This window comes from Heteronotia binoei, chromosome 14, assembly GCF_032191835.1.
Source record: "Heteronotia binoei isolate CCM8104 ecotype False Entrance Well chromosome 14, APGP_CSIRO_Hbin_v1, whole genome shotgun sequence".
Classification (NCBI taxonomy): Eukaryota; Metazoa; Chordata; class Lepidosauria; order Squamata; family Gekkonidae; genus Heteronotia; species Heteronotia binoei.
The window spans coordinates 41111549-41137125 of record NC_083236.1 but is presented as its reverse complement, the minus strand read 5'-3'; the positions used below and the strand labels follow the sequence as shown (position 1 = coordinate 41137125).

The 25577-nt window shown below is 43.8% G+C and overlaps 1 protein-coding gene across 2 annotated transcripts in view; it reads left to right on the top strand.

The window, feature by feature from the left end:
* The first annotated feature begins 2457 nt into the window (after positions 1-2457).
* The window catches only part of CDH8 (cadherin 8), a 351561-nt gene continuing 328441 nt past the window's right edge, over positions 2458-25577 (top strand). For both annotated transcript variants that reach the window (XM_060254013.1, XM_060254014.1), the window contains exon 1: positions 2458-2900. In XM_060254013.1, coding sequence (XP_060109996.1) covers positions 2649-2900 — 252 coding nt within the window. In that variant the 5' untranslated portion in view covers positions 2458-2648. The remainder of the gene's footprint in view (positions 2901-25577) is intronic.

Genomic DNA, 25577 nt, shown 5'->3' with positions numbered 1-25577 from the left:
GCACAGATTCAAGGTTTTGACCTTTAAGGCCTTGAATGGTCTGGGACCAACATATCTGCAGGACTTTCTCCTCCAGTATGTCCCTGGAAGAGCATTGCACTCTACTAGTAACAACTTGCTGGTGATCCCTGGTCCAAAGGAAGTCTGTCTGTCCTCAACCATGGCCAGGGCCTTTTTGGTCCTGGCTCTGACCTGATGGAACTCTCTGCCAGATGACAGCTGGGCCGTACAGAATCTTATGCAGTTCTGCAGCAAGTGGGTAGGCCTGGTGGAGGTTTGGCCAACTGGCATTCTGACTGGCCATTGGAGATTTGATTGGCTGTGCAGGTTTTTTTTTTTAAATGTTGCTTTGGCAGCAGCTGCCACAACAGCACAAGGATATTTACTGTGTGACTGAAGGTAAGCTACAGCAGCCATTTTGTGTCTCCAATGGCAGCCATTTTACAGCTGTGCCTACCACTCAGTGTTAGGCTTCCCAAACCTCCCACCCTGGCGGGGGACCCCAGGATTTCCACCCTCTTCCCCCGCTCCCTCAAAAAATGGAAGCGGGGGGAGAGGGGGGAAACGGCGCTGAGCCGCCGGATCCTGGAGCCCATGTCGGAGGAGCAGCCAAGAGACAGCAGCAGCGCAGGGGAGGGCGAGGCAGGCCAGGAGCATGGCGAGCCATGAATCCGGGCCCTTCTAGGACCCGGACTTGCGGCTCGCCACACCCCTGGCCCGCCTCCACCCCCCCACCTCCGCTTCCACCCCAGAGGCGGAGCGGGCGAGGCGGCAGCGGCGTGGCAGCCTCTTCTCCACTCGCCATGGCTGCTCTTCTGAGATGGACTCAGGCTGAGCCCATCTCGGAGGAGCAGCATGGCGAGCGGAGAAGAGGCCGCTGCGCCGCTGCCGCCTCTGCTCTGCTACGTGGATGCTCTTCTGAGATAGGCTGAGCCCATCTCGGAGGAGCAGCACGGCGAGCAGAGAAGAGGCTGCGGGGCGGTTCGCCACGCTCCCCGGCGCCGTTTCTGCCCCTCCCCCTAGCTCCACCCCAGTGTCTCCTGGCTCCACCCCCAAAGTCTCCTGGCTCCACCCCCAAAGTCCCTAGATATTTCTGGGGTTCGATTTGGCAACCCTACTCAGTGTTGAAAATCCAAAGGTGCTAATAGGCTCAGAAATGTTGGAGACTCCTGCACAAAATAGTCAGAAAGGCTTCCAATTTAACTCTGTAATTCATTGGCCTACTGGTTAAAGGTGAAGAGGTCAGACAAGTAGCACAATCTTGTTTAACTACTAATTTGATGCATTATGAACCAAATAGCAGAATAGACCTCAGTCTTGTAGGGTTCTGGGACACTTGGCCCACTTTGCTTTCTTTACCCAACCACACCAGTAAATATTAGCATCTCAACAGGGACACAGCCTGCTGCAAACTATGGTTTTGGTCAGATGTGTCTGTGAACTGGCTGACAAATTAATGTTTGTCATGAATTTGGCTGGTTTGTGGCTCACAAAGAGTGGCAAACAGAAGAGTCACCATGAACTTGCATGAATTTTAAGGCAGTTTGTGGCAATTCATTATATCAGGTCAGCATCTACCTTAAAATACTTCTTGAATTGTAATTGTCTTAAAACCTTACTGCCATCATATTTCTAAAATTATTTTCTCCTATGTGGCCACACTGGCATGATGAAGATTTTCATCTGTCTGCTTGATATGCTTTGGTTATTTCCCCATTTTTTTTTTTGTGTGTGTGGGGGATATTAGAAAGTTTGTCAAATCGTAGAGTTCAGCAACATTCTCAGAGGGGGGTTGAACAATGGAGTCCAGAAGCAAGTTTTTTTTGGGGGGCGGGGGTAAGAAAGAAAGAACACAACAAAATGTGAGCTCCTGCCCAAAATGAAGCCTGCTTATCTCCAGTCTGCGCCTTTTTCGGGGATTTGAACCACCACAGACATGGGGGACAAACACACAGAAACACACACACACATATGCAGGGTGGGGAAGCCAGTATCTGTTTCAGCTGTGGGAAGACAGCAAAGGGAGGGTGAATAAATGTAATGGGGGGAGTGGGAAGGCAGTAAGGGTGCAGGTGACTGAATGTTACATGTGGGGGTTAGTTGAGAGGAAGAGGTGGTTGGGGGTGGGTGGTATTAGGACAGGAGTGGTAGTGGGAAGGTGGGGGTGGGAAGACACCAAGGGGGGGTGAAAGCCTTGACTTGGATGGGTGAGTAGAAAGCAAGGTTGGGGGGGGGCACTTGCCCAGACCCTCTTTCTAGAGCCCATTGTATTTTCCATCATAAAGGGCCTTATTCCTAGTTAATAAATGACCACATACTGAACTATAGCACTTGGTGACCCCACCAAATTCTGTAACATTATAATCAAATAAGAATCTGGTGAGTAGAAAACATGCTGGCCCAATTATTTAATTACTGACAATTTCCTTTTCTCTTTCTCTCTTCTTTTAGGAATCTTTGAGAACAAGAAAGCCCAAAGAGAGTTTTTTTAACCACCTAAACTAGCTCTATTTATGTTTACTGTGCTCTAGACTTGTGGAGGAGCTATAAGTAAATCTTCGCCGCATGATGAATTGGATGACTACGATCTGGAAGAAAGCAAAATAATTGTTTCATTGTTGCTGGTGATTTGCTTAGTGTGTGGAACGATGCCAGAAAGACTAACAGAAATGCTTATGGATACATGGGCCCCATTAGTAATATTATGGATTACTGTATTCCCATCCATGTACATGGCTCCAGTGAACGATTCACAAGTATTACCAAGTGGATCTAGTAGAGGACTAAATGAAATAAGGGAAGAGCAAAAAGTGTTGAACCGTTCGAAGAGGGGCTGGGTATGGAATCAAATGTTTGTCTTGGAAGAATTTTCTGGACCGGAACCTATATTAGTTGGTCGGGTGAGTCAAGAGTCTTGTTTGTGTGTTTGTTTGTTTGAGATGGATAATACATGGTCATTTCTTTGGATCACTGATATCCTACTTCTGTGAAGGCCTCAATGAATTGGTGCAGCGTGTTGTACACTATGGAAAGTTTGAGACATATACATAGGTTAGAGCAACGATTTTCAGGAAGGGAGTCTGAAGAACTGAATGATGAGAGGTGAAGGTCAGGAAGGATATGGGACCTGATGGGATACACCCAAGGGTTCTTAGTGAACTCCAATGTTGAAATTGTTGATCTAGTAACCGTTATATGTAACTTTGGGGAAGGCTTCCAATTTAACTCTGTAATCCATTGGCCTACTGGTTAAAGGTAGGCCAAACCACTCCTTAAAAAGTCTGCCAAGAAAACGTCCAGATGTGACGTCAGCCCATGGGTTGGTAACAACCCAGTGCTTGCACAGGGGACTACCTTTACCTTTTTATATGTAACTTGTCACTAAAACAAGATACCTAGAATTATAGAATCACAAAGTTGGAAGAGGCCTACAGGCCATTTAGTCCAGCCCCCTGCTCAATGAAGGATCAGCCTAGAGCAGGGGTGACCAACAGTAGCTCTACAGATGTTTTTGCCTACAACTCCCATCAGCCCCAGCCAGCATGGCCAATGGCTGGGGCTGATGGGAGTTGTAGGCAAAAAACATCTGGAGAGCTACCGTTGGCCACCCCTGGCCTAGAGCACCCCTGAGAAGTGTTTGTCCAGCTGCTGCTTAAGACTGCCAGTGAGGGGGAGCTCACCACCTCCCTCAGTAGTTGATCCCACTGTTAAACAACTCTTACTATAAACAAAGTTTTTTTTTCTAATGTCCAGCTGGTACCTTCCTTCCCCTTAATTTAAACCCATTATTGTGAGTCCTATCCTTTGTTGCCGACAGTTCCTGCCCTCCTCTGACAGTCTTTCAGATACTTAAAGAGACCAATCATGTCCCTCCTCAGCTTTCTCCAGACTGAACACTCCCAAGACCCTCAGTCTTTCCTCATAGGGCTTGGTCTCCAGGCCCATGATCATCCTCGTTGCTGTCCTCTGCACCTGCTCTATTCTGTCCCGATTGTTTTTAAAGTGAGGCCTCCAGAACTGCACACAATACTCCAGATGCGGCCCGAGCAATGCTGTATACTATGACACCTTGAGATTTGGATGTTATATCTCTGTTGATACACCCCATGATCGCATTAGCCTTTTTTGTTGCTACATCACACTGGCTGCTTATATTTAACTTATGGTCTACCTGTACCCCAAGACTTTGGTCACATACACTGTTACCCAGTAGTATATCCCCAACCAGTATTTGTGTTCCTCATTTTTGTTACCCACATGTAGAACTCAGCTTATTCTTGTTAAATTGCATCTTGTTCACACTCACCCACTTTTACAGCATGTTCAGATCTCATTTTCGTACTGTACCAGTGGACTGGAAAATAGCAAATGTTGCACTGTTTTATTTTGTCTTGTTTTTTTTAGAATGGAGTCCAGAATAGGGTTACCAGACATAGCCTGGTAACAGGTGAGAGATGGGGTAGGTGGGGACTTATGGTGAGGGGGCAGGAGATGGGTGTCCCTGGGGATGATGCCACTTCTGCTGCAGTCTGGAAGTGACAACATTGCACCAGGGATGACACTGCTAGAATTTCATCCAGCATGATGATGTCACCACTCAGCCCTCACTTGCCCCCGTTTCACCCCTCCCATTTCCCTCCTGCTGCTCAGGTGAGGGGCAGTGGGCAGCGGTGGAGGGGGCTAGAAGTCTCCCACCACAAGTAGTCAGTTGGGAACCCCAGTCATGAGGGGGACCAGGAAATTATGGCCCATTTGTCTAATGTCTGTTTCAGGCCAGTTTGTAGAAACTAGGACTTTTTTTTTTTTTTAGCAAGAACTCCTTTGCATATTAGGCCACACACCCCTGATGTAGCCAGTCCTCCAAGAGCTTACAGTAGGCCCTGTACTAAGAGCCTTGTAAGCTCTTGAAGGATTGGGTACATCAGGTTGTGTGACGTAATATGCAAAAGAGTTCCTGCTATTAAAAACACCATAGTAGAAACTATAATCAGAGACAGATAATCTTGGGCTTGCCACATGAACTGTAGTTCTGTTGGGCTTGTTGGCTCTGTGTGGATTTGAAGGTTTTGGGTCAGTTGTTGCTCTTGTGTGTTTGGCTATTGGCTTCTTTAATTCCCCCTCCCCCATAAGAAACAATGGAAACAAATATGATGGCTGGTGGGGGAGTGTTCATGGGCCATAGAATTGGACTCCTTTGTCCAATTTGTGTGAAACTTAGGAATTTTGTAGGGGACAGGCAGTACTAGATCTCCTATAATTTTGGTGGCATTTGATTGAAAAAAGGACTCCAGCCCTCTGGAAAAGGTCCCCCATAGGGAATAATGGAAACTAAATAATCCCTGAATCCTTTTAAAAAAACCAAACCCAAATCTTGCAATGGTATCAGAACATCCAGATACCTAGGGATACTGGTGTTTAGGTCCTTCCTGAAATCCACTTTTTTTTAAAACAAACACTGACTATTTTTGTAGGTGTTATACGTCCCAAAATTCAAATCCAAAAAGTACTGTTGAACTACTTTCTTTCATGTGAGCCAGTATGATATAGTGCTTAAGACTGTCAGACTATGATCTGTAGAACCCACGTTTGAATCTCCTCTCAGGCAATATAAGCTCACTGGGTGACCTTGTGCCAGTCACACACTCTCAGTCTAACCTACCTCCCAGGGTTATTGTGAGGATAAAACGGAAGAGAGGAGAAGGATGTAAAGTGCTTTGGATTCCCAATAGGGAGAAAACTGAGGCATGATAAATTGAATAAAGAAATAACAACTCCTTCCATGGAGCTACTGATCAGCAGAGTTTTTTTATGTTCTGTTCCTTTCTTCATTCAGAATTTCTTTCTCTGTTGTATTCCATTCCTCCTTTACTCTGTTTCTCCTAGAGAACACTCCAAAGTTAACTCATGAGCAGTTTGCCATAGTTTTCAGTTCCTTTGCATCTTTCCTTTCTCTGTGTTACCTTTCTCTGTGTTGGAATAGAATCTGGGAGAGACACAGTTTGAATCTTCTCTCTGCCATGGAAGCTTGCTGAGTGTTATCGGCCTAGTGACACACTCTCTGCCTAGCCTACCTTGCAGAGTTGTGGTGAGAACAAAATGGAGGAGAGGAGAATGGTGTAAACGACTTTGGGTCTCCAGAGAAAGGTAAAGCGCAAATGAAGTGATAAAATAGAAAATGCAAAAAAATATTGTTCATATGCATGACTCCCCATTGATAAAGCACCATTCAAAAAGAAACTCAGCAGAACTTAATCACATCAAGATATGCCCCCCCACCTGCCACAAGAACTGTTATCAAAGTACACAAAGCAGAAAAAATCATATGGCTGGAGAAATTGATAGCTCTAGCAAATGTTATATGCACAGTGCAAAAATTGCAATATAGATATATAACTTAGGGAAGCAGGGGGTGCGGGGGTCCTAATGGATTTGTTCTGCCTGGGAGACAAGGCTGAATGATTATGATCTCTAAAAACTGGGGAGAAATTCAGAGAGGAATATTTCAGAAGCAGCCATACCTAGAACAAGGATGGAGGGAAATAGGCAAAATGACCAGGTAAGACATTTTTACTGAATCTGATGTTGAGAGGTAAATCTTTGAGTAAATTCAAGAGGCAGCACCTTTTTCCATGACTAGATAAACTATAGTTCTGATGTTTTATAAAAACCTAATATATACATTCCTCCTGGAGAGAAAAAAAAAGTCTACTTTTCATTGATAGTGATATAGAGGCAGATCATTGTGTTCCCATGGAATCTAAAGGTAGAGATTGAATATAGAGTAAAATTAATAAAGAGTTAGCTGAAACACTTCAGTCTATTGTCAATCACATTGCAGAATAACAAAAAAAGAAAAATCACACACACTCTCATATCATCAAAAGCCTTCGAAGCCACTATAGGAAACAGTCTGAGCAGCGCTGAGCTGTATTAGACCTTTGGCATTTTCAACCACTTCTCCTCCTCTGTCAGAACCAGGGCAAACAGGGTCGTTGATCAGACACAAACAAAGCCAGCGTGCAGATAGTGTGTCTTGGATTATATCATCCATGGTGAAGTTGTGCTGAATATGCTACTGTTTTGTTGTTTGCTCTTGAAATAGTTATTTTGGGCACATGAAATGTCACCTCCTTTGATCCTGTGGATTACTGTTTCACTAGTATTACTTTGCTTTTTTCATAACCAATTATTTACATGGTCAGTCTTAAGAAGTCATAGTTCTCACATGATGTCACAGTGTGATGTAATCAATCAGATTTGGATAGATGATGTCATTGTGGAAAACACAAAAGAACTGCTGGTTCTTGAGCTCACACTTTCTCTGGTTGATTGCAGTTGTACCTTCTATAGGATGCGAATAGGGGGTTTGACTTCCCTTGCAAGGCATGGATATTATCCTGCTTCTATTAAATGTATCTTTGTTATTTGATTTCCCAACACTCTTCTTAAGTATAGTTCAGGATCTGGATGATGTTTTACCCAGCCTTACTTTTTGGGTTTTTTAAAATTAATATGGTGTGAATTTTTCAGTAGCTCTGTTCAGAATAAATAGAATATCGTGGATTAGTTCACACATTTTGAGATAATGCAGTTTTAAGACTCCTGTGCTTGCTTATTCAAATGTAAATTATGCAGAGTTCATTGGACTTCACTTCTAAGGAAGTGTACCTCAGGACTGAAGTCTAAGAATGTTGAACTGTGCACTGTATTATAGCGAATGGTTTCATCGTATACCTGGTTGCTACAAAAAAGGAAAAGAAAAGTAGAGTCATTCTTAAAGCTAGAGATGCCGGCCTCTAGGCAGGACCTGGGGATTCCCCAGAATTACAGCTCATCTCCAAACTATAGAGATCAGTTCCCCTGGAGAAAACAGATGATATGGAAGGTGAATTCTGTGGCATTGTATTCTGCTGTAGGCTCTGTCTTCCACAGGTCCATCCCCAAATTTTCATGAGTTTTTCGATCTGGACTCAGCAACCCTACCCTTCCACCCCCACCATCAACCATGAGGAGCCTGGCAACATGCCTCAAGGCCCAACTTGGTGTAGTTTATTTGTGTGTTGTATTGTTGTTGCTGTTGGAGGGGTGGGGTAGGAATTTTTATCCCTGTTTTTGTTAATCAGTTTTTATCCAACTTGTTTTTATTGTTATTTCCAATCAACCTCTGCATTTTATGTTTGTTCAATTTTATCTAAGATTGTAATGGCCTTTGGCCATTTGCTGTAAATTACCGCTACTCCATAGCTAATGCTTTTTTCTTTTTGAAAAAAATGGCTTCTGTAAAAAAAAAGCAAAGAGCGACAATGCATATATTTAACTAAATAAAGATTGAAAATGGTAGATTGCTTTGTAGATTAATTTGATTGTCACCATCCTTCTGAAAGCTGAAATTGCAGTGCAAAGATAAGAAGGATCTGCAATGGCTGTTAGACATATGTGTTCTGTTTGCCAGCTCCAGAGTTAATAATTAAGTAAAACCATCTTACTCGATACCCATGATTATATTTAGTTGCAAAAAGGCCCTTGATGTCACTCTCATCTTGTTCTATGGGAGGATTAGAGATGAGAAAATATTTTCTATGTTGTTTCCTTTTATATCCATTAATAGTTTTGTTTGTGGTTTCAGTTCTCCACTTTTTGTTATTAGTTGAACGGGTGCGTTTGAATTGTGCATGTTCATTTGTATGCAATTCATGTGATATGCACACAGGGCTCGTCACTCATATGTGAAAGGTTGGATTGATTTAAAACAGGGTTAGGGTTAGGGGTCCCAAGTATGGTGACCATGAGCGTCATGGTCCTTGCCAGCACCTTTCCTGGCACTCCCAAGTGTTTTTAGAAATTGAGTGGGGTCAAGTAGGGCTTTTGTCTCACAGCACTTCTGATTGGCCCATTGCAGATCTAATTGGTTTGTAAGATGTTTTTAATTGCTTCAGCAGCAGCTAGAGTTGCCAATCCCCAATTAGGGGCAAGTGATCTCCTGGTTTGGAGGCCCTATCCCCACTTCAGGGTTATCATAAAGTGTGTGTGTGTGTGAAGGGGTGAATGTTTGCATGGCTCTCCATTATACCCTATGGAGCCTGGTCCACATTGGGTAAAATGGAGAATTGATCCATGGGTATCTGGGGGACTATTTTTAGAGGTAGAGACACCAAATTTTCAGCATAGGATCTGGTACCTTTCCTCAAAAAGCCTCCCAAGTTTCAAAAAGATTGGACTGGGGGCTATTTCTATGAGCCTCAAAAGAATAATGGAGCCCCATCCTCCATTATTTCCAATGAAGGGAAGGCATTTGAAAGGTGTGTGGTTCCTTTAAATGTGATCACCAGAACTCCCTTTGGGGTTAAGTTATGCTTGTCACAACTTTGCTCCTGGCTGCACCCCCAAAGTCTCCTGGCTCTACCCCCAAACTCCCCAGAAATTTCTTGAGTTGGACCTGGCAATCCCAGAAGCAGCTGCTACCACAGCACAAGATTTTCAGTTTATTACTCAAGGTAAGCTGTATGTATGCAAGAAAGAAATGTTGAATATTTATGTGTGACCCCACTCCCTGACATCTTGTGGCTGGGTCTGCCTTGTATAGCAGGCATTTTGTGGCTGGCTTAGCCTCCTGTGACAGCCATTTTATAATTGCAGCCACCATGGTGTGTCAGAATTCCAAAGGCGCCCACAAGCTCTAAAAGGTTGGGGACATTTGATTTATATCAAGACAGCCGTCCAAGTCATGATTTAATTCACCAAAGGAAAAAAGGGCTGATAAGCAAGTCTACTCAGAATACGACTCAGATCTTTTAAAATGAGGCTTAGTTCCAGGAAAACATTCTTTGACTGACACTGTCATAGTACCATCTTAACTAAAAAAAAAAAGGTAGAGGTAGTCCCCTGTGTAAGCACCGAGTCATTTCCGACTCTGGGGTGACGTCGCATAATGACGTTTTCACGGCAGTGTTTTTTTTTTACAGGGTGGTTTGCCATTGCCTTCCCCAGTCATCTACACTTTCCTCCCAGCAAACTGGGTACTCGTTTTACCGACCTCGGAAGGATGGAAGGTTGAGTCAACCTTGAGTCAGCTACCTGAACCCAGCTTCTGCCAGAATCGAACTCAGGTCGTGAGCAGAGCTTAGGATTGCAGTACTGCAGTTTTACCACTCTGCGCCACAGGGCTCATAACACCATCTTAAGTACAGTTACACATCTATCCCATTAACTTCAGTGGATTTAGAAGGCTGTAATTCTCCTTAGGACTGCATTATAAAATTCTATGAAACGTTTTTGACTCTATATATTGGCCTCTGACAACCTGGAATCATTGCTGGGAATTCTTCTTTCCAGTTTTACTTCTTCCTTTGTCTACTCTCTGTCCTTTGTTTTCTTTACCCCTCCCCCAAAATAAATAATCCCCCCTAAAGGCTAATAATAGTTACTAGAGACACTGTGATCATTTAGTGATGTAAATAGGGTTGCCAAGCAGGGGATTCCTTAGTTTTTGGGGCTTCTGCCCAGCGCCGACTACCTGGTTGATGGAGGAACCCTGCTCCCAAATAATGGACCTCACATGGTAATGTCAGGCAGAAGTGCTGGGCATCTCCCCACCATTAAAAAATCCTCCTGAAAGCTTCAAGAGAATTGGAATTGGAGCACCCATGCAGTCTTACAACATTCCGTCCCCACACTTTCCCACACATGCTAAGAAATGGCATCAGGACCCTCTTTTTTCCATCAAATCTGTGGAGGTTCCACTCCCTGTTTAATCACTGCAATACTCACCTTAGCAGTCGGACCATTTTAAGTTACTCTGCTTATCACCCATTGACTTACCATGGCCCGGCGCCTCCCTTTCCAAGGCTGAATTCCCTCAGTTCAGCCTCTCTTGCCACCACATTCAAACACCAGCACTCTCTTTCACAGCCTCTCTCTCTCTGTGTCACAAATATGACCACACACTGATGACAGGTTGCGGATATATTTTGACCTAAATGAGGACCCATTTCTTGTCTGTGTGACCTCACTGGGAGGGGGAAGAACAAGCAAATTGTGCTACCAGGAAATGAGAAAAGTGTTTCACGTTACTCAGAGCAAAGAGGTTTCATGCATTCAGCTGATAAATATATGGCTTTTCCCACTGAAAATGAAAGATCTTTTGCAAACATTCACGTAAGACATGATACTTTTGGGAAAGTTAGCAATTTTGGGATGCAAGAATCAAAGCATTGCTGGCGACAACCCCGCTGCAATGATGTGAAGATGAAGATGTGAAGATATTGGATTTATATCCCGCCCTCCACTCCGAAGAGTCTCAGAGCGGCTCACAATCTCCTTTACTTCCTCCCCCACAACAGACACCCTGTGAGGTGGGTGGGGCTGGAGAGGGCTCTCATAGCAGCTGTCCTTTCAAGGGCAACCTCTGCCAGAGCTATGGCTGACCCAAGGCCATGCTAGCAGGTGCAAGTAGAGAAGTGGGGAATCAAACCCGGTTCTCCCAGATAAGAGTCCTCACACTTAACCACTACACCAAACTGGCTCTCCACTACACCAAACTGGCTCTTCAGCATGCTGTCAGTGCATCTCATCACTCTGCCCTGCTCCCAGAAAGTTCCCTCCCACCCCCCACCCCTGCCGGCACAGACATCGGACCTGGCATCCCTATGTAACTTTATGATTTAGACTCAGTCAGCATTTTCACTCAGTCTTTGCCAATTTCCCTCATTACCGCATGCTCTGTCCGATATGATTTTCCCCCCTTGCAGGTTCCATGATCCTCAGTGTAGCCTTTTTGGTGGTCAAAGGTGACCCCTTCTTCATTTGTCACCAGCTGAAAATCTAGTTGGATCGAACCCCAAACTATGGGATTCAGCACTACAAGGGGATAGAGTTGGAAGTAGGAACTGGAAGGTAGGAGGAGAGCTTGCTGTTTTTCAATCATGGCTCCCTCTTTATGGTGCGAGCCCTGAGAAACTTGAGGAGGGGACAGTGCCATCCTTTGAGTTTTTAGGGAGCATTGTATGGCTGTTTTATCTGCCAGGCCTCAATAGCTGCATGCATTTTCTTGGCATGAGGGATTAGCAGGATTTTTTTTTTAAATTATGGATAGTGATAGTTTTAGTTCAAAAGCTTACAGTAGGCCCTGTAAGAAGAGCCCTGTAAGCTCCAGGAGGATTGGCTACATCAGTGGGGGGGTGTAGCCTAATATGCAAAGCAGTTCCTGCTACAAAAAGAAAAGCCCTGTTGGCATCCACAACTTTCAGGACATGAGGGACTCCTTAATCAAGGATAAGACAATGTGGGACTCAAAAGATCTTGTCCAATGGGGAAGAGATTGATGGGAGAGGTAGACAGAACCCTGGAAAATGCCATCAATCTAGCAAGAACATCGGGATTGTCTAAACAGTGGTTTAAAACACAGACTTGGAATATAGATGCATTGCTTCAGAAAGCTGTTAGGAACTCAGTGATCCTAGAGACTGAGGGTGGATTGTGAAGCCACTTGCAGTGTCCTTGAATATACTTAGAAGCCACATTATAATAGAAAACGTGACCAAGTGTCAGCAATATATAACAAAACAACTGTGAAGCCCAATATTTTTTTTTAAAAAAAACCCTCATAGCAAGAAACAATACCACCCACAATTCATAGTGACTGACGAGGGGGGCAGTCATCCATTGGTGGGGAGAATTATAGTCTAAAGCCATAGCATCCTTCAAGTAAAAGAAGAACACGATGAGGAATCATTAGGTTCCTTATATGACTTTCTATCAAAATAAGGGGATGCATTTCAGGGCACTCAACTTTTTGATGGCGAGCTGAAGTTAAAACCTTGTTCAATTGGCATGAGTGTCAAATAGAGACTCACATTTTAGGCCTGTTGGAACCAATGAAGAATTGGTAAATATGGAGGGGTTGAAACAAGCACAACCTGGTAGGAGTGAGGAAGCCTTCAAGAAAGCTGAGAGTACTGATTGGCCCTAAACCATTTAGCAGAGCACTCAAAGAAAGCACTACCCACTGCCTATGAATGTTTACATACCAGCCAGGTGTTTGTAGTGTTTGATATCAAGAATGGGTTCTTGTGTTCAAAACAGGAGGAGACATTCAGCTGCCTGACAGTCTTGGAAGACACTGCTGACTGCAAAGACTCATGGGGGTCATGTCTGCTTTTAAAGTTATTCCAGAAAAGGCTTAGCCAGGCATTCAGATGGCCTCCAGGCATCAGTATTGTGACTGATGACATTCTCTTCACAGGCAAGGGGATTGTCGAGGAAGACGTAATCTGTGATAATGGGTGTGGTCAGATGGGCAGGTTGCCACAACAGTATCTCGACTTTAAATAAGCCTCTTGAGTTTGGGGCAGTTTCTGTCAATCAGGCAGTACCCCCTAAGCTGGCATCATAGTGCCGTGGGCCTGTGGTTGATTGTCTACATTGCTCATTTGCAATAAACACGGACCCATGATTGGAGTTTCCCCCCTAATTCCTGCTGTGTGTGCAGAAACAGACAAGCACACATGCACTCCTTGCAGCGTTCTATGAGGGTGCTGAAGCACACATTGGAGTGGGGTTAAAAAAAAAAGACTACACTAGAAATGGAGTGGAATGATCACATTGATCATGTGTTTCCATGGCACATCTGGGTGATCAGACACCCGGAAACTCACCTTGGAAGTGCTTCACTGAGGTAGCCACCAGAATTTCCTGGTGGCTATGGGAGTCGTTTTAGCATGAGGTAGGGATGGGTAGGGCATTGGAGTCAGATGTGCATGTTTGATCATGCCCATTTGATCTGAAGGGGATGAGTGACTGTGTTGGGCCAAACTGCCCATGTGATTGCACGACACTTTAACACCTCTCCAGATGTTGGGAGAGGAACACCACACTGAATGAACAAAATACAGCTGGGAATGTTCCCTTCCATGGATATCTGCTGGATCCAGGGCTTTTTTTCTAGCAAAAGCCCAGCAGGAATTCATTTGCATATTATGCCATGCCCCTGACATAACCATTGTTTCACACAGAGCTTTTTTTTCTAGAAAAAGACCAGCAGAAACTTATTTGCATGTTAGGCCACACCTCCTGGCACAAAGCCAGCCGGAACTGTGTTCTTGTGCTTTCCTGCTCAAAAAAAGCCCTGGCTGGACCTCAGAAGGACTCTGGAGAGAGCATGAGGTGAGAGTCATTAGGGAGAAAGCCCAAAGATGTCAAGAATGCCCAGCAAATTACTGGGTTGTCCAACTATCCAGTTTTGATGTGGACCTGTCCAATGCCTGTGAGCCACAAAGTAGCTCACTCATAATAATACACTTTGGGAATGGTCACAAACCCAAAAGGAGATGCTGAATATATATATATATTTAAAAAACTCAGTTCCATAAATCTGTCTAACCCATTTTTAAAATTCATCTAATAGAGCACCCATTACCACATCAGATGCCCCTGAGTTCTACAAGTCATCTTACCTATTGTAAAGAACTAGCACATCTTTTTGTCTATCTCGAATCTGTAGCTATTCAGAATCATAGCTTGACCCCAAGATGTAGTATTATGGGAGAGAGAGAAAAGTTCCCCTCTATCTATTTTTCTCCTATCCGCTTTCTCTGCACCATGCACAATTTTGTAGACCTCTATCATGGTACTCCCCGGTTGCCTTTATTCTAAACCAAATAGTTTCAGATGCTTTTGCTTTGGCTCACGAATGAATGGCCGTGTTGCATGAAGACTGACAAAGATGTGTGTTCCGCAAATCGTTTCTCCTCAAAATCAGAATTTTATTTCATAAAGTCATTTTCAAGAGATCATATATTTACATTAATCATATTTCAGTTCAATCCAGTTTGTAAAAAGAGAAAGTTTTACAGCTGAATACTTTTTAAAAATCCTGTTCAACCTGCCCAAGTTCAATTTTAACTTTTATTATTATTATTATTACATTAAGCTTATATCCCGCCCTCTCCGCAAGCGGACTCATGTAATTTTAAAGTTTAAAATAATATTCTTTTTTGTCTTTTCTAATGTAATGTCTAATGATTACTTTGATGCACATAAATGTCAAAAATGCATCTATTATTATTATTATTATTTATTGCATTTGATTAATCGCCCTATTCCGGCTAGTGCCAGGCTCAGGGCAATGTACAACAGTAAAAATACACATATATAAAATCAATTACATTAAAATTATGAAGGGTTGCTAGGCCTGCCCTGCCCTGGCAATCTTGCCCAGTCTGGCAACCAGTGGAAGAAATGGGTGTGGGCTGAGATCATGTCACTTCTGGGGAAAACCCAGAAGTGATGCCACAACTCCCTAGGAATCTAGAGTTCTAGCATTCCTACAGAGGATTGACATCATTTTTCGGTTTGACATCAGTTCTCTATGGATTGTCAAAATCTATGTAGTTTTACTATAGATTTTCCAGTGATTCCTAGAGAGGCCTGACATCACTTCCAGGTTTTCCCAGAAGTGACATCATGACATTGCTGTGAGTTTATTTTCTTCTTTCTCCCACTGGCTGCTGGAGTGCCAGTGAGAGTGCCACTGAGGCTGCTGGAGTGCCACTGAGGCTGCTGGAGTGCCTACACTTAGTGGGCACATGACAACCCTTGTTTTATGGGGGAAATCCAGTGCCAAGAAACAGAAGTTGTGTTAGAGCCAACCAACCTTTCCACTGGTGAAAAAAAGAGAAGGGCTATGCTGGGAGTCACTGGACCCGTATAAGTTAATAAAATGACTAAAATAAAAAGGGAGACCATTATTTCATTAAAAAATTGAACTTCGTATAATGATATTGGATTTATATCCCACCCTATACTCTAAATCTCAGAGTCTTAGAGCAGTCACAATCTCCTTTACCTCCCCCCCACACACACACAACAGACACCCTGTGAGGTAGGTGGGGGTAAGAGAGCTCTTATAGAAGCTGCCCTTTCAAGGACAACTCCTATGAAAGCTATGGCTGACCCAAGGCCATTCCAGCAGGTGCAAGTGGAGGAGTGGGGAAACAAACCTGGTTCTCCCAGATAAGACTCCATGCACTTAACTACTACACCAAACTTCCTTATTGTAGCTAAATGTAATACAAGGGTCTAACAGAAAGCCTGTCTATTCATTATGGAATTAGTAATTAAGTGCCACAAATTTTCAAGTTGACTCATGGTGATCCCTCATGGGGTTTTCAAAGTAGGAGATGAGCAGGGGTGGTTTGCCCTTGCCTCTGCTCCAGATCTTGCTTGGTGGATTTTCATGCAAGTACTAACCATGGCCAACTGTGCATAGCTTCCAAGCTCTTATGAGTGTGGTCTAGTCTAGGCTATTCAAGCTGCTACCATTATCAAATTAGGAGTTGTTAAACCAATCACTGTCCATTTCTCTCTGGCTTTGCAAAGACACCGGGTTAAAGAGACAATGACAAACAGGGAGAAGAAAAGTGTGCCATCTACAACAAAATGCAAAAAAGCAAGGTGTATTTATAGATTGACCTGCTGTAACTGTCATGCGACATAACATCATTGGCACACAGTTTTGCTTTGTGGCCTGGTATTATCAAAGGGAGGGCAATGTCACACAATGCTTGTTTGCTGTAACCTTGCTCGCTATTTTAAGACCTTTCCATCTCAGCAGTGGTTCAGCTTATTTTTTTGTTGTTTTTCCTCCATGATATTTTTCATTCATTAGGAAGCTCTTTGGCAAATGAGCATGCCAGGATCCTTGCCATATTTAAATAGTCAAATACCATTTGTCAGCAATGCCATCCAGAAATAGCATAGGGATTGTAAATACATTTTTGAAACAGCTATCATCATTCCTTATAGTGGTAAACTAGATGCTCCATGGTCTCTGAGCAAGATGATGGAATTGAGCCACTCCTGGACTGTATTGGGGTTTGCCCTGGTGTGCAGAGCAATATTAATTTACGAAGTAAAACCATAAAGATATGCTGCTTCCCAAGTCATCTGATAAGGATTGCTATTCCTCTAGGAGGCATGGAATAACATAATTAAAGGGAGCTAGAGAATAAAGGGGGAACAGAAAGAAAAGGATGGGGAAATCCCTCCTTCCAGATTTCCAATCTTAGTTTTAGACAGGGCTTTTTTCCCAGCAGGAACGCAGTTCTGGCTTGCTTGGTGTCAGGGGGTGTGGCCTAATATGCCAATGAGACCTTGTTGGGCTTTTCCCACAAAAAAGCCTTGTGTGAAACAATGGTGACATCAGGGGGTGTGGCCTTATATGCAAATTAGTTCCTGCTGGGCTTTTTAAATTTAAACAGCCCTGGTTTTAGCAGATGATCAGAGTTTGGAGATGAGACCTAAAATAGCAATATGTACATTTTGTAGAGAACTTTCAGTGTAATAAAGTGCTTTGCGTGAATTCCTGCAATCTTTACAGCAACTCTTTAAAGCAGGCCAGTATTCTTATCCATTTATTACATGTGGGGGAACTGAGAGAGGGTGCCTTCCATATGACTGCCTGACCAGTTGTTCCTGGGACAAGATACGAAGCAGCAAGCTCCTGGATCATACTACAGCTTCTTAGAGAGCAGTCCTAAGCAGAGTTAAGGCCTTCACAGCCCAAGGACTCAAAAAGGGCGTAAATCTGTTTAGGATTACTTTGTTAGCCACTCTGCTACATAGGGTTGCCAAGTCCAGTTCAAGAAATATCTGGGGACTTTGGGGGTGGAGCCAGGAGACTCTGGAGTGGAGCCAGGAGACATTAGAGGTGGAGCCAAAATCAAGGCTGTGACAAGCATAATTGAACTCCTCACATTGAAAGGGATGGCACACCTTTTCAATGCCTTCCTTCCATAGGAAATAATGAAGGATAGGGGCACCTTCTTTTGAGGCTCATAGAATTGGACCCCCCTGGTCCAATCGTTTTGAAACTTGGGGGGTATTTTGGCGAGAGGCACTAGATGCTATACTAAAAATGTGGTGCCTCTACCAAAAAAAACAAAACAGCCCCCCCAGAACTCCAGATACCCGTGGATCAATTCTCCATGATTTTCTATGGGAATAAATCTCCATAGGGAATAACAGAGTTCCCAGCAGACATTTCCCTCCCCTCCTCCCACTTTCTGATGACCCTGAAGCGAGGGGAGGGCCTCCAAACCGGGGGATCCCCTGCCCCCACCTGGGGATTGGCAACCCTACTGCTACATCAATTCCTGTAGCAGCCTGTTTAGGGTTTTATCAGCTCTTATCCCAGTCTTGGTCTAGGTTATGCTTCTCATATGTTGCCAGTTCTGAGTTGGGAAATACCTGGGTGTTTGGGGAGTGGAGCCTGAGGAGGGTGGGATTTGGGAGGGAAGGGGCGTCAGTGCGGTATAATGCCACAAAGTGTGCCTTCCAAAGCAGCCATTTTCTCCAGGTGAATTGATCTGTGTTACCTGGAGATCAGATGTTATAATGGGAGATCTCCACACACCGCCTGGAGTTTGGGAACCCTAGGTGTTGCATGTTGGCGCGGTGCCAAATAGCTGTGCTCATGAGTGGCAGCTCATTAACACAGAAAGCCCCGTTCAGCAGCAGTCTGGAGTCACACATGGTCTTGCTCGGCCCATTTGGAGATTGCAGCAATTATATTCTGCTCAGGATATGAACTGTTCCGCTCGGCGGGGGGAGTGGGGTGGAATAGAAGGAACATTGAACTTGTCCCTCCCCTGCAAATTCTCATGCTGGGGTACCAGCCCTAACCTGCTTGAAACCCTAATTCTGAATCTTGCTCCCATTTGAATCAGATTGCAGCTAGCGCTCTATCAGTTTATGGCAGGTAAGGATTTGCATTCCATATTTGGTTTATTTATTTATTTTTAAATCTCTTTTCTTTTAGTGACATACAGGGTACAGTAGTATGCACTGCAGGTTTTAAGCAAACAAATGTCATTTCTGTTGCTGCATAATGTCTTCCAATGGACTTAAACCAAGAAAGAGAACCTCTGCATCAAGGCCTTGAACTGAATGAGAAATAGGGTTGCCAATCCCCAAACTGGGGGCAGGGGATCCCTGGTTTGGAGTCTGTTATGTATTATCTATTTAATAGAGTCCCTCGGGGAAGGGGGGCTGCTTTTTGAGGTAGAGGTACCAAATTTTCAGTGTGGCATCCAGTGCCTCTCTTCAAAAAAACTCCCCAAATTTCAAAATGATTGAACCAGGAGATCCAATTCTATAAGCCTCAGAAGAAGGTGCCCCAATTCTCCATTATTTTCAGTTGAAGGGAAGACATTGAAAAGGAATGCAGTCCCTTTAAAAGTGATGGTCAGAACTCCCTTTGAAGTTCAATCATGCTTGTCACAGCCTTGCTCCTGACTCCACCCCCAAAGTCTCCAGGCTCCACCCCGAAAGTCCTCAGATATTTCCTTAATTAGACCTAGCAACCCTAGAAGAAGAAGATTATATTGGATTTATATCCCACCCTATACTCTGAATCTCAGAGTGGTCACAATCTTGTTTACCTCTCCCCCCCCCCAACAGACACCCTGTGTGGTAGGCGAGGCTAAGAGAGCTCTTACAGCAGATGCCCTTTCAAGGACAACTCCTATGAAAGCTATGGCTGACCTAAGGCCATTTCAGCAAGTGCAAGTGGAGGAGTGGGGAATCAAACCCGGTTCTCCCAGATAAGAGTCTACGCACTTAACCACTACACCAAACTGGCTCTCACCTACTGAGAAAGCCAACTTTGAGTTCAGGCAGCCAGCCAGCCATCTCCTGACTCCCTCCTTTTCCTGCAGCCCTATCAGATGGATATTTGATCTTACACACCATATGTGTGTGCCCGTTTCCTTAGCCAGACAAGGAGGGACAAAGTGGGAGAATGCAGCAAATGCTTTTCACTGCCACGTTAAATCACAAGCCACTGGACATAATGGCATCGTTAAAACAGTCTGTCTTCCTTTAATTCCCATAATTATTCAAATGCATTAGTAAACACAAAGGGGAAGAAAACGGCAAGATAAACCAGACAGACATATCCATTTTCTCGAAGTATTTTGCGCAGCACTCGTTCCGCTGTGTTGCTGCAATTCTTTCTTTTTTTTTAAATTCGCTGGGACCTCTTTACAGTTTCAGCACTCTCCAGAACAGATGGAAGAAAATAAAACTTGCTTCCAAGGAACGGTGTGCTGGATCTGTTCCTGCATCAGTAATGTTCTTGGACTTATTGTCTGCATGCTTTCCCTTTATCAGTCTTATGAAACTGCCCAAGTAGTTCTTTGGAGGTGGTGCAGAGAAACCCCTCTTGAGGAAAAGAAAGTGCTGAGGTGAGCCTGAAGCCAGGTTAATACAGGCAGGGGCAGCACTTTAATTCTCCCTCTTGCTTCCTAATCACTCTGAGCTGGTTCACAAAAATATGCATAATGACTGCAGAGGCAATTGATGCCTTGCTGGTGAGGATTGGCTATCCCATATCATAGGACAGAATGTACACATAATTTCTAGTACAGCTCTAGGGATACCAGCCCCCAGGTGGGACCTGAGGATGCCCCTAAATCACAGCTCATCTTCAGACTACAGAGAACAACCCCCCTGAACAAAATAGATGCTTTGGCAGGTGGACTCTATGGCATTGTACTTCACAGAGGTGGACGCTATGGCATTGTACCCCACTCTCCTTCTCGGGCTCCATCCCTGGAACTCTAGGAGTATCTGCCAATCCTGCCCCTCATCCCCTGCTAGCAACCTGGGAGTATCTGGTAACCCTAAGTGCTACTTAGAGGAGCCAGTTTACAGATTTCACTGGTGAGGGGTCTGATACACAGAAAACAAGGTGTTGGATCCAGCAGAAGAGTCTGTAGAAAGAAAGGTGAAAGTGGTTGAGTGGGTACAGTGAAGAACAGAAGCTGGGAGAAATTGCTCACTCCTCTTTTCACTGATGGAAGACTGAGGGGTGGTATTCCCCTCCCCACTCACTGTAATCCCCTCTTTAGTTTGTGAGGTTGGAGGGCCTCATTCTGACTGGTGGTGGCTCTCCAACATCTGTAGTGGAAGCCTTTCACATCACCTACTACCAGATCCTTTTATCTGGAGGTGCCTTGGACTGAACTTGGGGTCTTCTGTTTGCTGAGCAGATGATACACTGTTGAGCCATACCTCCACCCCAGTAGTCTAAGAAAGAATGGGAATCAATCTCCTACTTCAAATTTGTTCTGAAAGGTTTTCTGCTGGATTCAAACCAAGGTCTGCTATATCAAGCAAATGTACCTGTATGTGTGAAACAGGCCTTCGATCATGCAGATACACAGATCAAGAAGCCTGCATCAGTTGCTGTTCCCTTTCAAATGTATGCTGAAATGCAAATCTAGGTTTGTTCTCTTACAACATGTGGAAAAGTTTATTTGAGGCAGGTAGCAACAGAAGAACAGTTAAGGAAAAATTAGGTTCAAGAGATGCTACTACATCTAAGCAGTGGTTTTGTTCTTAGTTTTTTTTTTAAATCACTTTCATATTCTTACACATGATCAGTACCTCTAAGTATATTAGGGTTGATTCACACATACACACAGTGGTATGGGGGATATTCCTCATAGTTTTAAGAACGTATGTGCAGCAACCACATGGTGGAGCCAGTGATATGGTTCTCTTGTGTCAGAAGTCAAACCATCTCTACCAAGTCACTAACTCTTCAATATCAGTAGAAGCTTCTTCTCTGGTCAGATGGCATTTGATCCATGCCATTTAAGCTCCACCCAGATGGTTCATGCCAAGGAAACATTCCTAAAGAAACATGGGAAGCCACGAGAATGCTCAAGGTATCATTGGTCCAAATAGATGATTGCCTAGGGCGCTGGCCTTCTGGGGGTGCCGAATTGGGCACTCTCCAAGTGACTCAGTGAAGGAGGTCTCCCATCCAAATACTTGCCAGAGTTGGCCCTGCTCAGCTTCCGAAATCTGACAAGATCAGTCTTGCCTGGGCTATCCAGGTCAGAGAGCAATTTCAAGTTTTGTGTTTTTTATTTTCCCCAAAATTCATCTCTTTTTGACAATTGGTTATCAGTGTGTGTGTGGGGACGGGGGGGGGGGGAGCCAGAAGTTAGCCTTGCCTAGGGTGCCTAGGATGCTTAGACTAGACTTTCAAGCCATTTATGGTGACCTAGTCAGAAACGACTGGTGCTTGCACAGGGGACTACCTTTACCTTCATGTGGAACTCAATGGGATGGATCCAGCCAGCTTTTTCTCTTGATCTTACCTTATTGCAGCCTCATTCCCCCATGGATTGTGTTAATGCCAGTCCCAGTTGATTCGTAGCATAACCTTTTGGCATGGTAGAAGGAGAAACTTTTCTTTTTTCACTGGCACAAAAACGGATTCTAATGCAGTAACTTCTTGGTTTTGTTTTCTGTCTTGGAATGTACAACCAGAGACAATTTCAAGTGAATGGAAGTCCATACAACTTGGCTAATTGGTGACCTATATAAGATTAAAAGTGAATGACCTGTAAAGATTGGAATCTATTAAAAGTGCCTTATACCCCTAGGACAATTGGCAGTTCATCATAAATGTGTCTCTGTCCACTCATACCGTTGACACACCAAAAAATCTGTTGTTTTGTTTTTGCTTTGAGGGAATTCAAGGTTCAGTAGGTAGGAACATACAAGGCTGCATGCATACATGTGCCGATAAACATTCAAAGCAGCACAAACAGCACATTTTGTTTCAGGTGTCTGTTTTAGGCCCCTGTCAGGTATCTGGAAGGCACCACCTCCTAAGAGCAGAACACCTACTTAACGGGATGCTGAAGGCATTCGGCAGCACCTTGCAAAAGGCAGTTACTATCTCATAATCCTTTTCTCCTATAAACAAGTTATGTTCCAAATATTGAACCAGTTGGAAACCTACATTTGAGCAGCTTTCAAACACCATTTCCTTAAACACAGTGGCATGTGAAACTAGAAAAGCGAGCAGAAATCTGAGGGACGGATGCCTTGAAGCAGGCCTTTCGAAAACAGTGAAAGAACCTTAAGTCTTACACTCCAGTCACTCTTCTCTCTTGCATAATGCTGTAGCTATAAAACTGGATAGCTTTGAGCTATAAAGGTACCCAGAAAACAACACTGCAGAATATTTCTACCTGGGAAAAGGTGGCAGTTTAAGAATAAGCCCTTGTTCTCATGATGAACCATAGGTCTGCCTTGAGTCTCTGCAAACGAGGTGGACTGTGAGTGATGTAAATCAGCACCACCATCAACAATCAGAAGGTGGTCGCTTGTAAATTTTAGGTATGGATCAATGGAAGCTTTGTGAAGTCCTTAAGAGGTTTATCCAGTTCTTAAGAGAGGATTTGTTTTGGTTAGATGGCTACTGAATGCAACATTGTTTCCCTCCCCTACACATGGTACATTGATTTGCATGTGTAAGCATGTGGCTTTGCAGGTGTGCCTCAGGGTTTTTTAAAGTCTCTGAATTGCATGATCACAACACGCTTGAAATTGCAAGTGCTGTGGAAGGAGACCTAATTACCCAAATGGCCAGCCCCACAGTGCTGCCTTTTCAACAGCCAACCATGTATGAATCAAACCACATTTGGAAGGTTTCCTCCCCCCGCCCTGAATTTCACTGCAATCTCAGTCAGACAAACAGTCAGACAGAAAAATGTTAACTGTGAGACAGGTTGTGTTGTTGACTGTCCTCCTTTAAGTGGAATCCTCCACAGGGAATCAAAAGGACTGGCTTTTAGTCAGTTTGTGGTTCGGTTCCCCCATTAGGTTTTCTTTCTTCCCTGGAGGTATGAGGAGGGAGGTAGTCTGTTTGGCTTCACCTCCTATGAAAACCAATTGGGGTTGAACTCTGCCTCCTCTGGAAGCTGTTCTTGGGATGGCACTCATCATCCCCTGTCAAAACGTCAGATGTGCCTGCAGGCTCAAAAATGTTGGGAACTCCTGAACTTACTGTGCAACAAACACTGGATGCCATGTATTTTTAAAGGCTTGAGTATATTTGGATATTTATTGAGTGCAGAGGTTTTATAAGAAGCTGGTAAGAAAACAAGTAGTTATGTGTGTGAGTTTGAGGCAGCAGATAAGTGGAAAGGAACTGGGAACCAGGGAAGAATGAACAGAATTGGATGTTTAATGAGATTTTGAGCGTCTTCCATTCCCATATTATTTATAAAATAATCTTTATCTTTTGGATTTTAGCCATGTACATAAGCAAATGAACAGATATTATCTTTCATTTTTCAAGTTTGGTGAAGTCTATAATGACAGCAGCAATGAGCTTGGTAAATATGGCAACCTCTTGCGGAACAATGTGTCTTGTGGGTCAGTTGTGTTCGCTTGTGCACTTAGAGAGAACTTTCTCTTGATGTACAGCTGCTATATGTTTGGAGCATTTACAGCTCAGTGGCAGATGTGTGAAGCTGTCTGCAGTGCATCAAATGTCACTGCTCTTTCCATTGGAGACAACAAAAGCAGAATTCACAAAGACTCAGATGAAACAAAGCAAAGGCATTACGCGAGGGCACACACGGCCATAAAATGTGGAGGCGTGTTATTGCGGTTCTCATTTGCTAGCATTATGGACCCCAAGGTAAATGTAGAATGCACATAATTGGCAATGTGTTAAATGGTGTTGGACCCGATTTAATAGGCAGTCGCTTTCTGAGTAAAAACAAACAAACAAGGATATTTAGTTTATGTGGTACAGTTACAGTTTATGGTTTGGGATGCCAGACGGAAACAGCAAAAGTAAATACAAGGGGGTTTGAAAGGGACAAAAGCCTTTTATTTTTCATTCCTTGAATCAATACTGAATAATTCAACAGTAAGCCCCAGACTCAAAGGAGCTGTCCTGACAAACAGATTGATGCTTTTTCTGTTGTGTGTTTCTTGGGTATCTATTGTTACTCCTGGTGCCACTCCAAGCATTTGCCAGTAACTTATGGAAATCTCTGTGTTGCTTGCTCTCACCCATAACCCTGGTAAAAGCAAGAAGAATTTCTTAAACTATAATTTCTAGAATTGTGATTTTTCCTGTTGTTAATGACTGCTGCAGCTGGGGTAATAAATCCCAGAGAGGTTTCAAGAACTGAAGACTTATTACTAGGCTAGGTGTCCCCTACTTTTTTTTTTTTTTATCCTTTGGCATTCTGACAAAAGGTAATGGAAGCAACCACAAAGTGGCTGCCACAGGAGGAAGGGCCAACTGTAGAATGATTGCCACAGGTGGCATAGCCAATCAAAAGCAAGTGGTACCATGCATAACTCTAATAACCAACATTTCAGACAGAACCTCTGATTAACAGGATGCCTTTTAAAATTACCGTATTATTTAACATATTTTTGTGTATACCCATAGCTTACATTCAGTTCCAGAGGGTCAGTCTTCATGAAGACCCTACATGTGCAAAGCCCCACCTGTGTCAGTGGGCATCAGAACACCCATGGGTACCACAAAGGGGCCCCCTGTCCTAGACAGCCACCTCAGTGGACTTTGGGGTTCCTCCTCTCCAAAGCAGTGTATACTGTGAGGTAAGCTAACTCACATGGCAAGCTCCAGAAAGCTCATCACCTATCCTTGTGAGTAGACTATAATGGTCAAGCTATTCTTATACATCTTCCAAATCTGCAGAGACAATGGCTAATAGACTATGTCAGGGTTC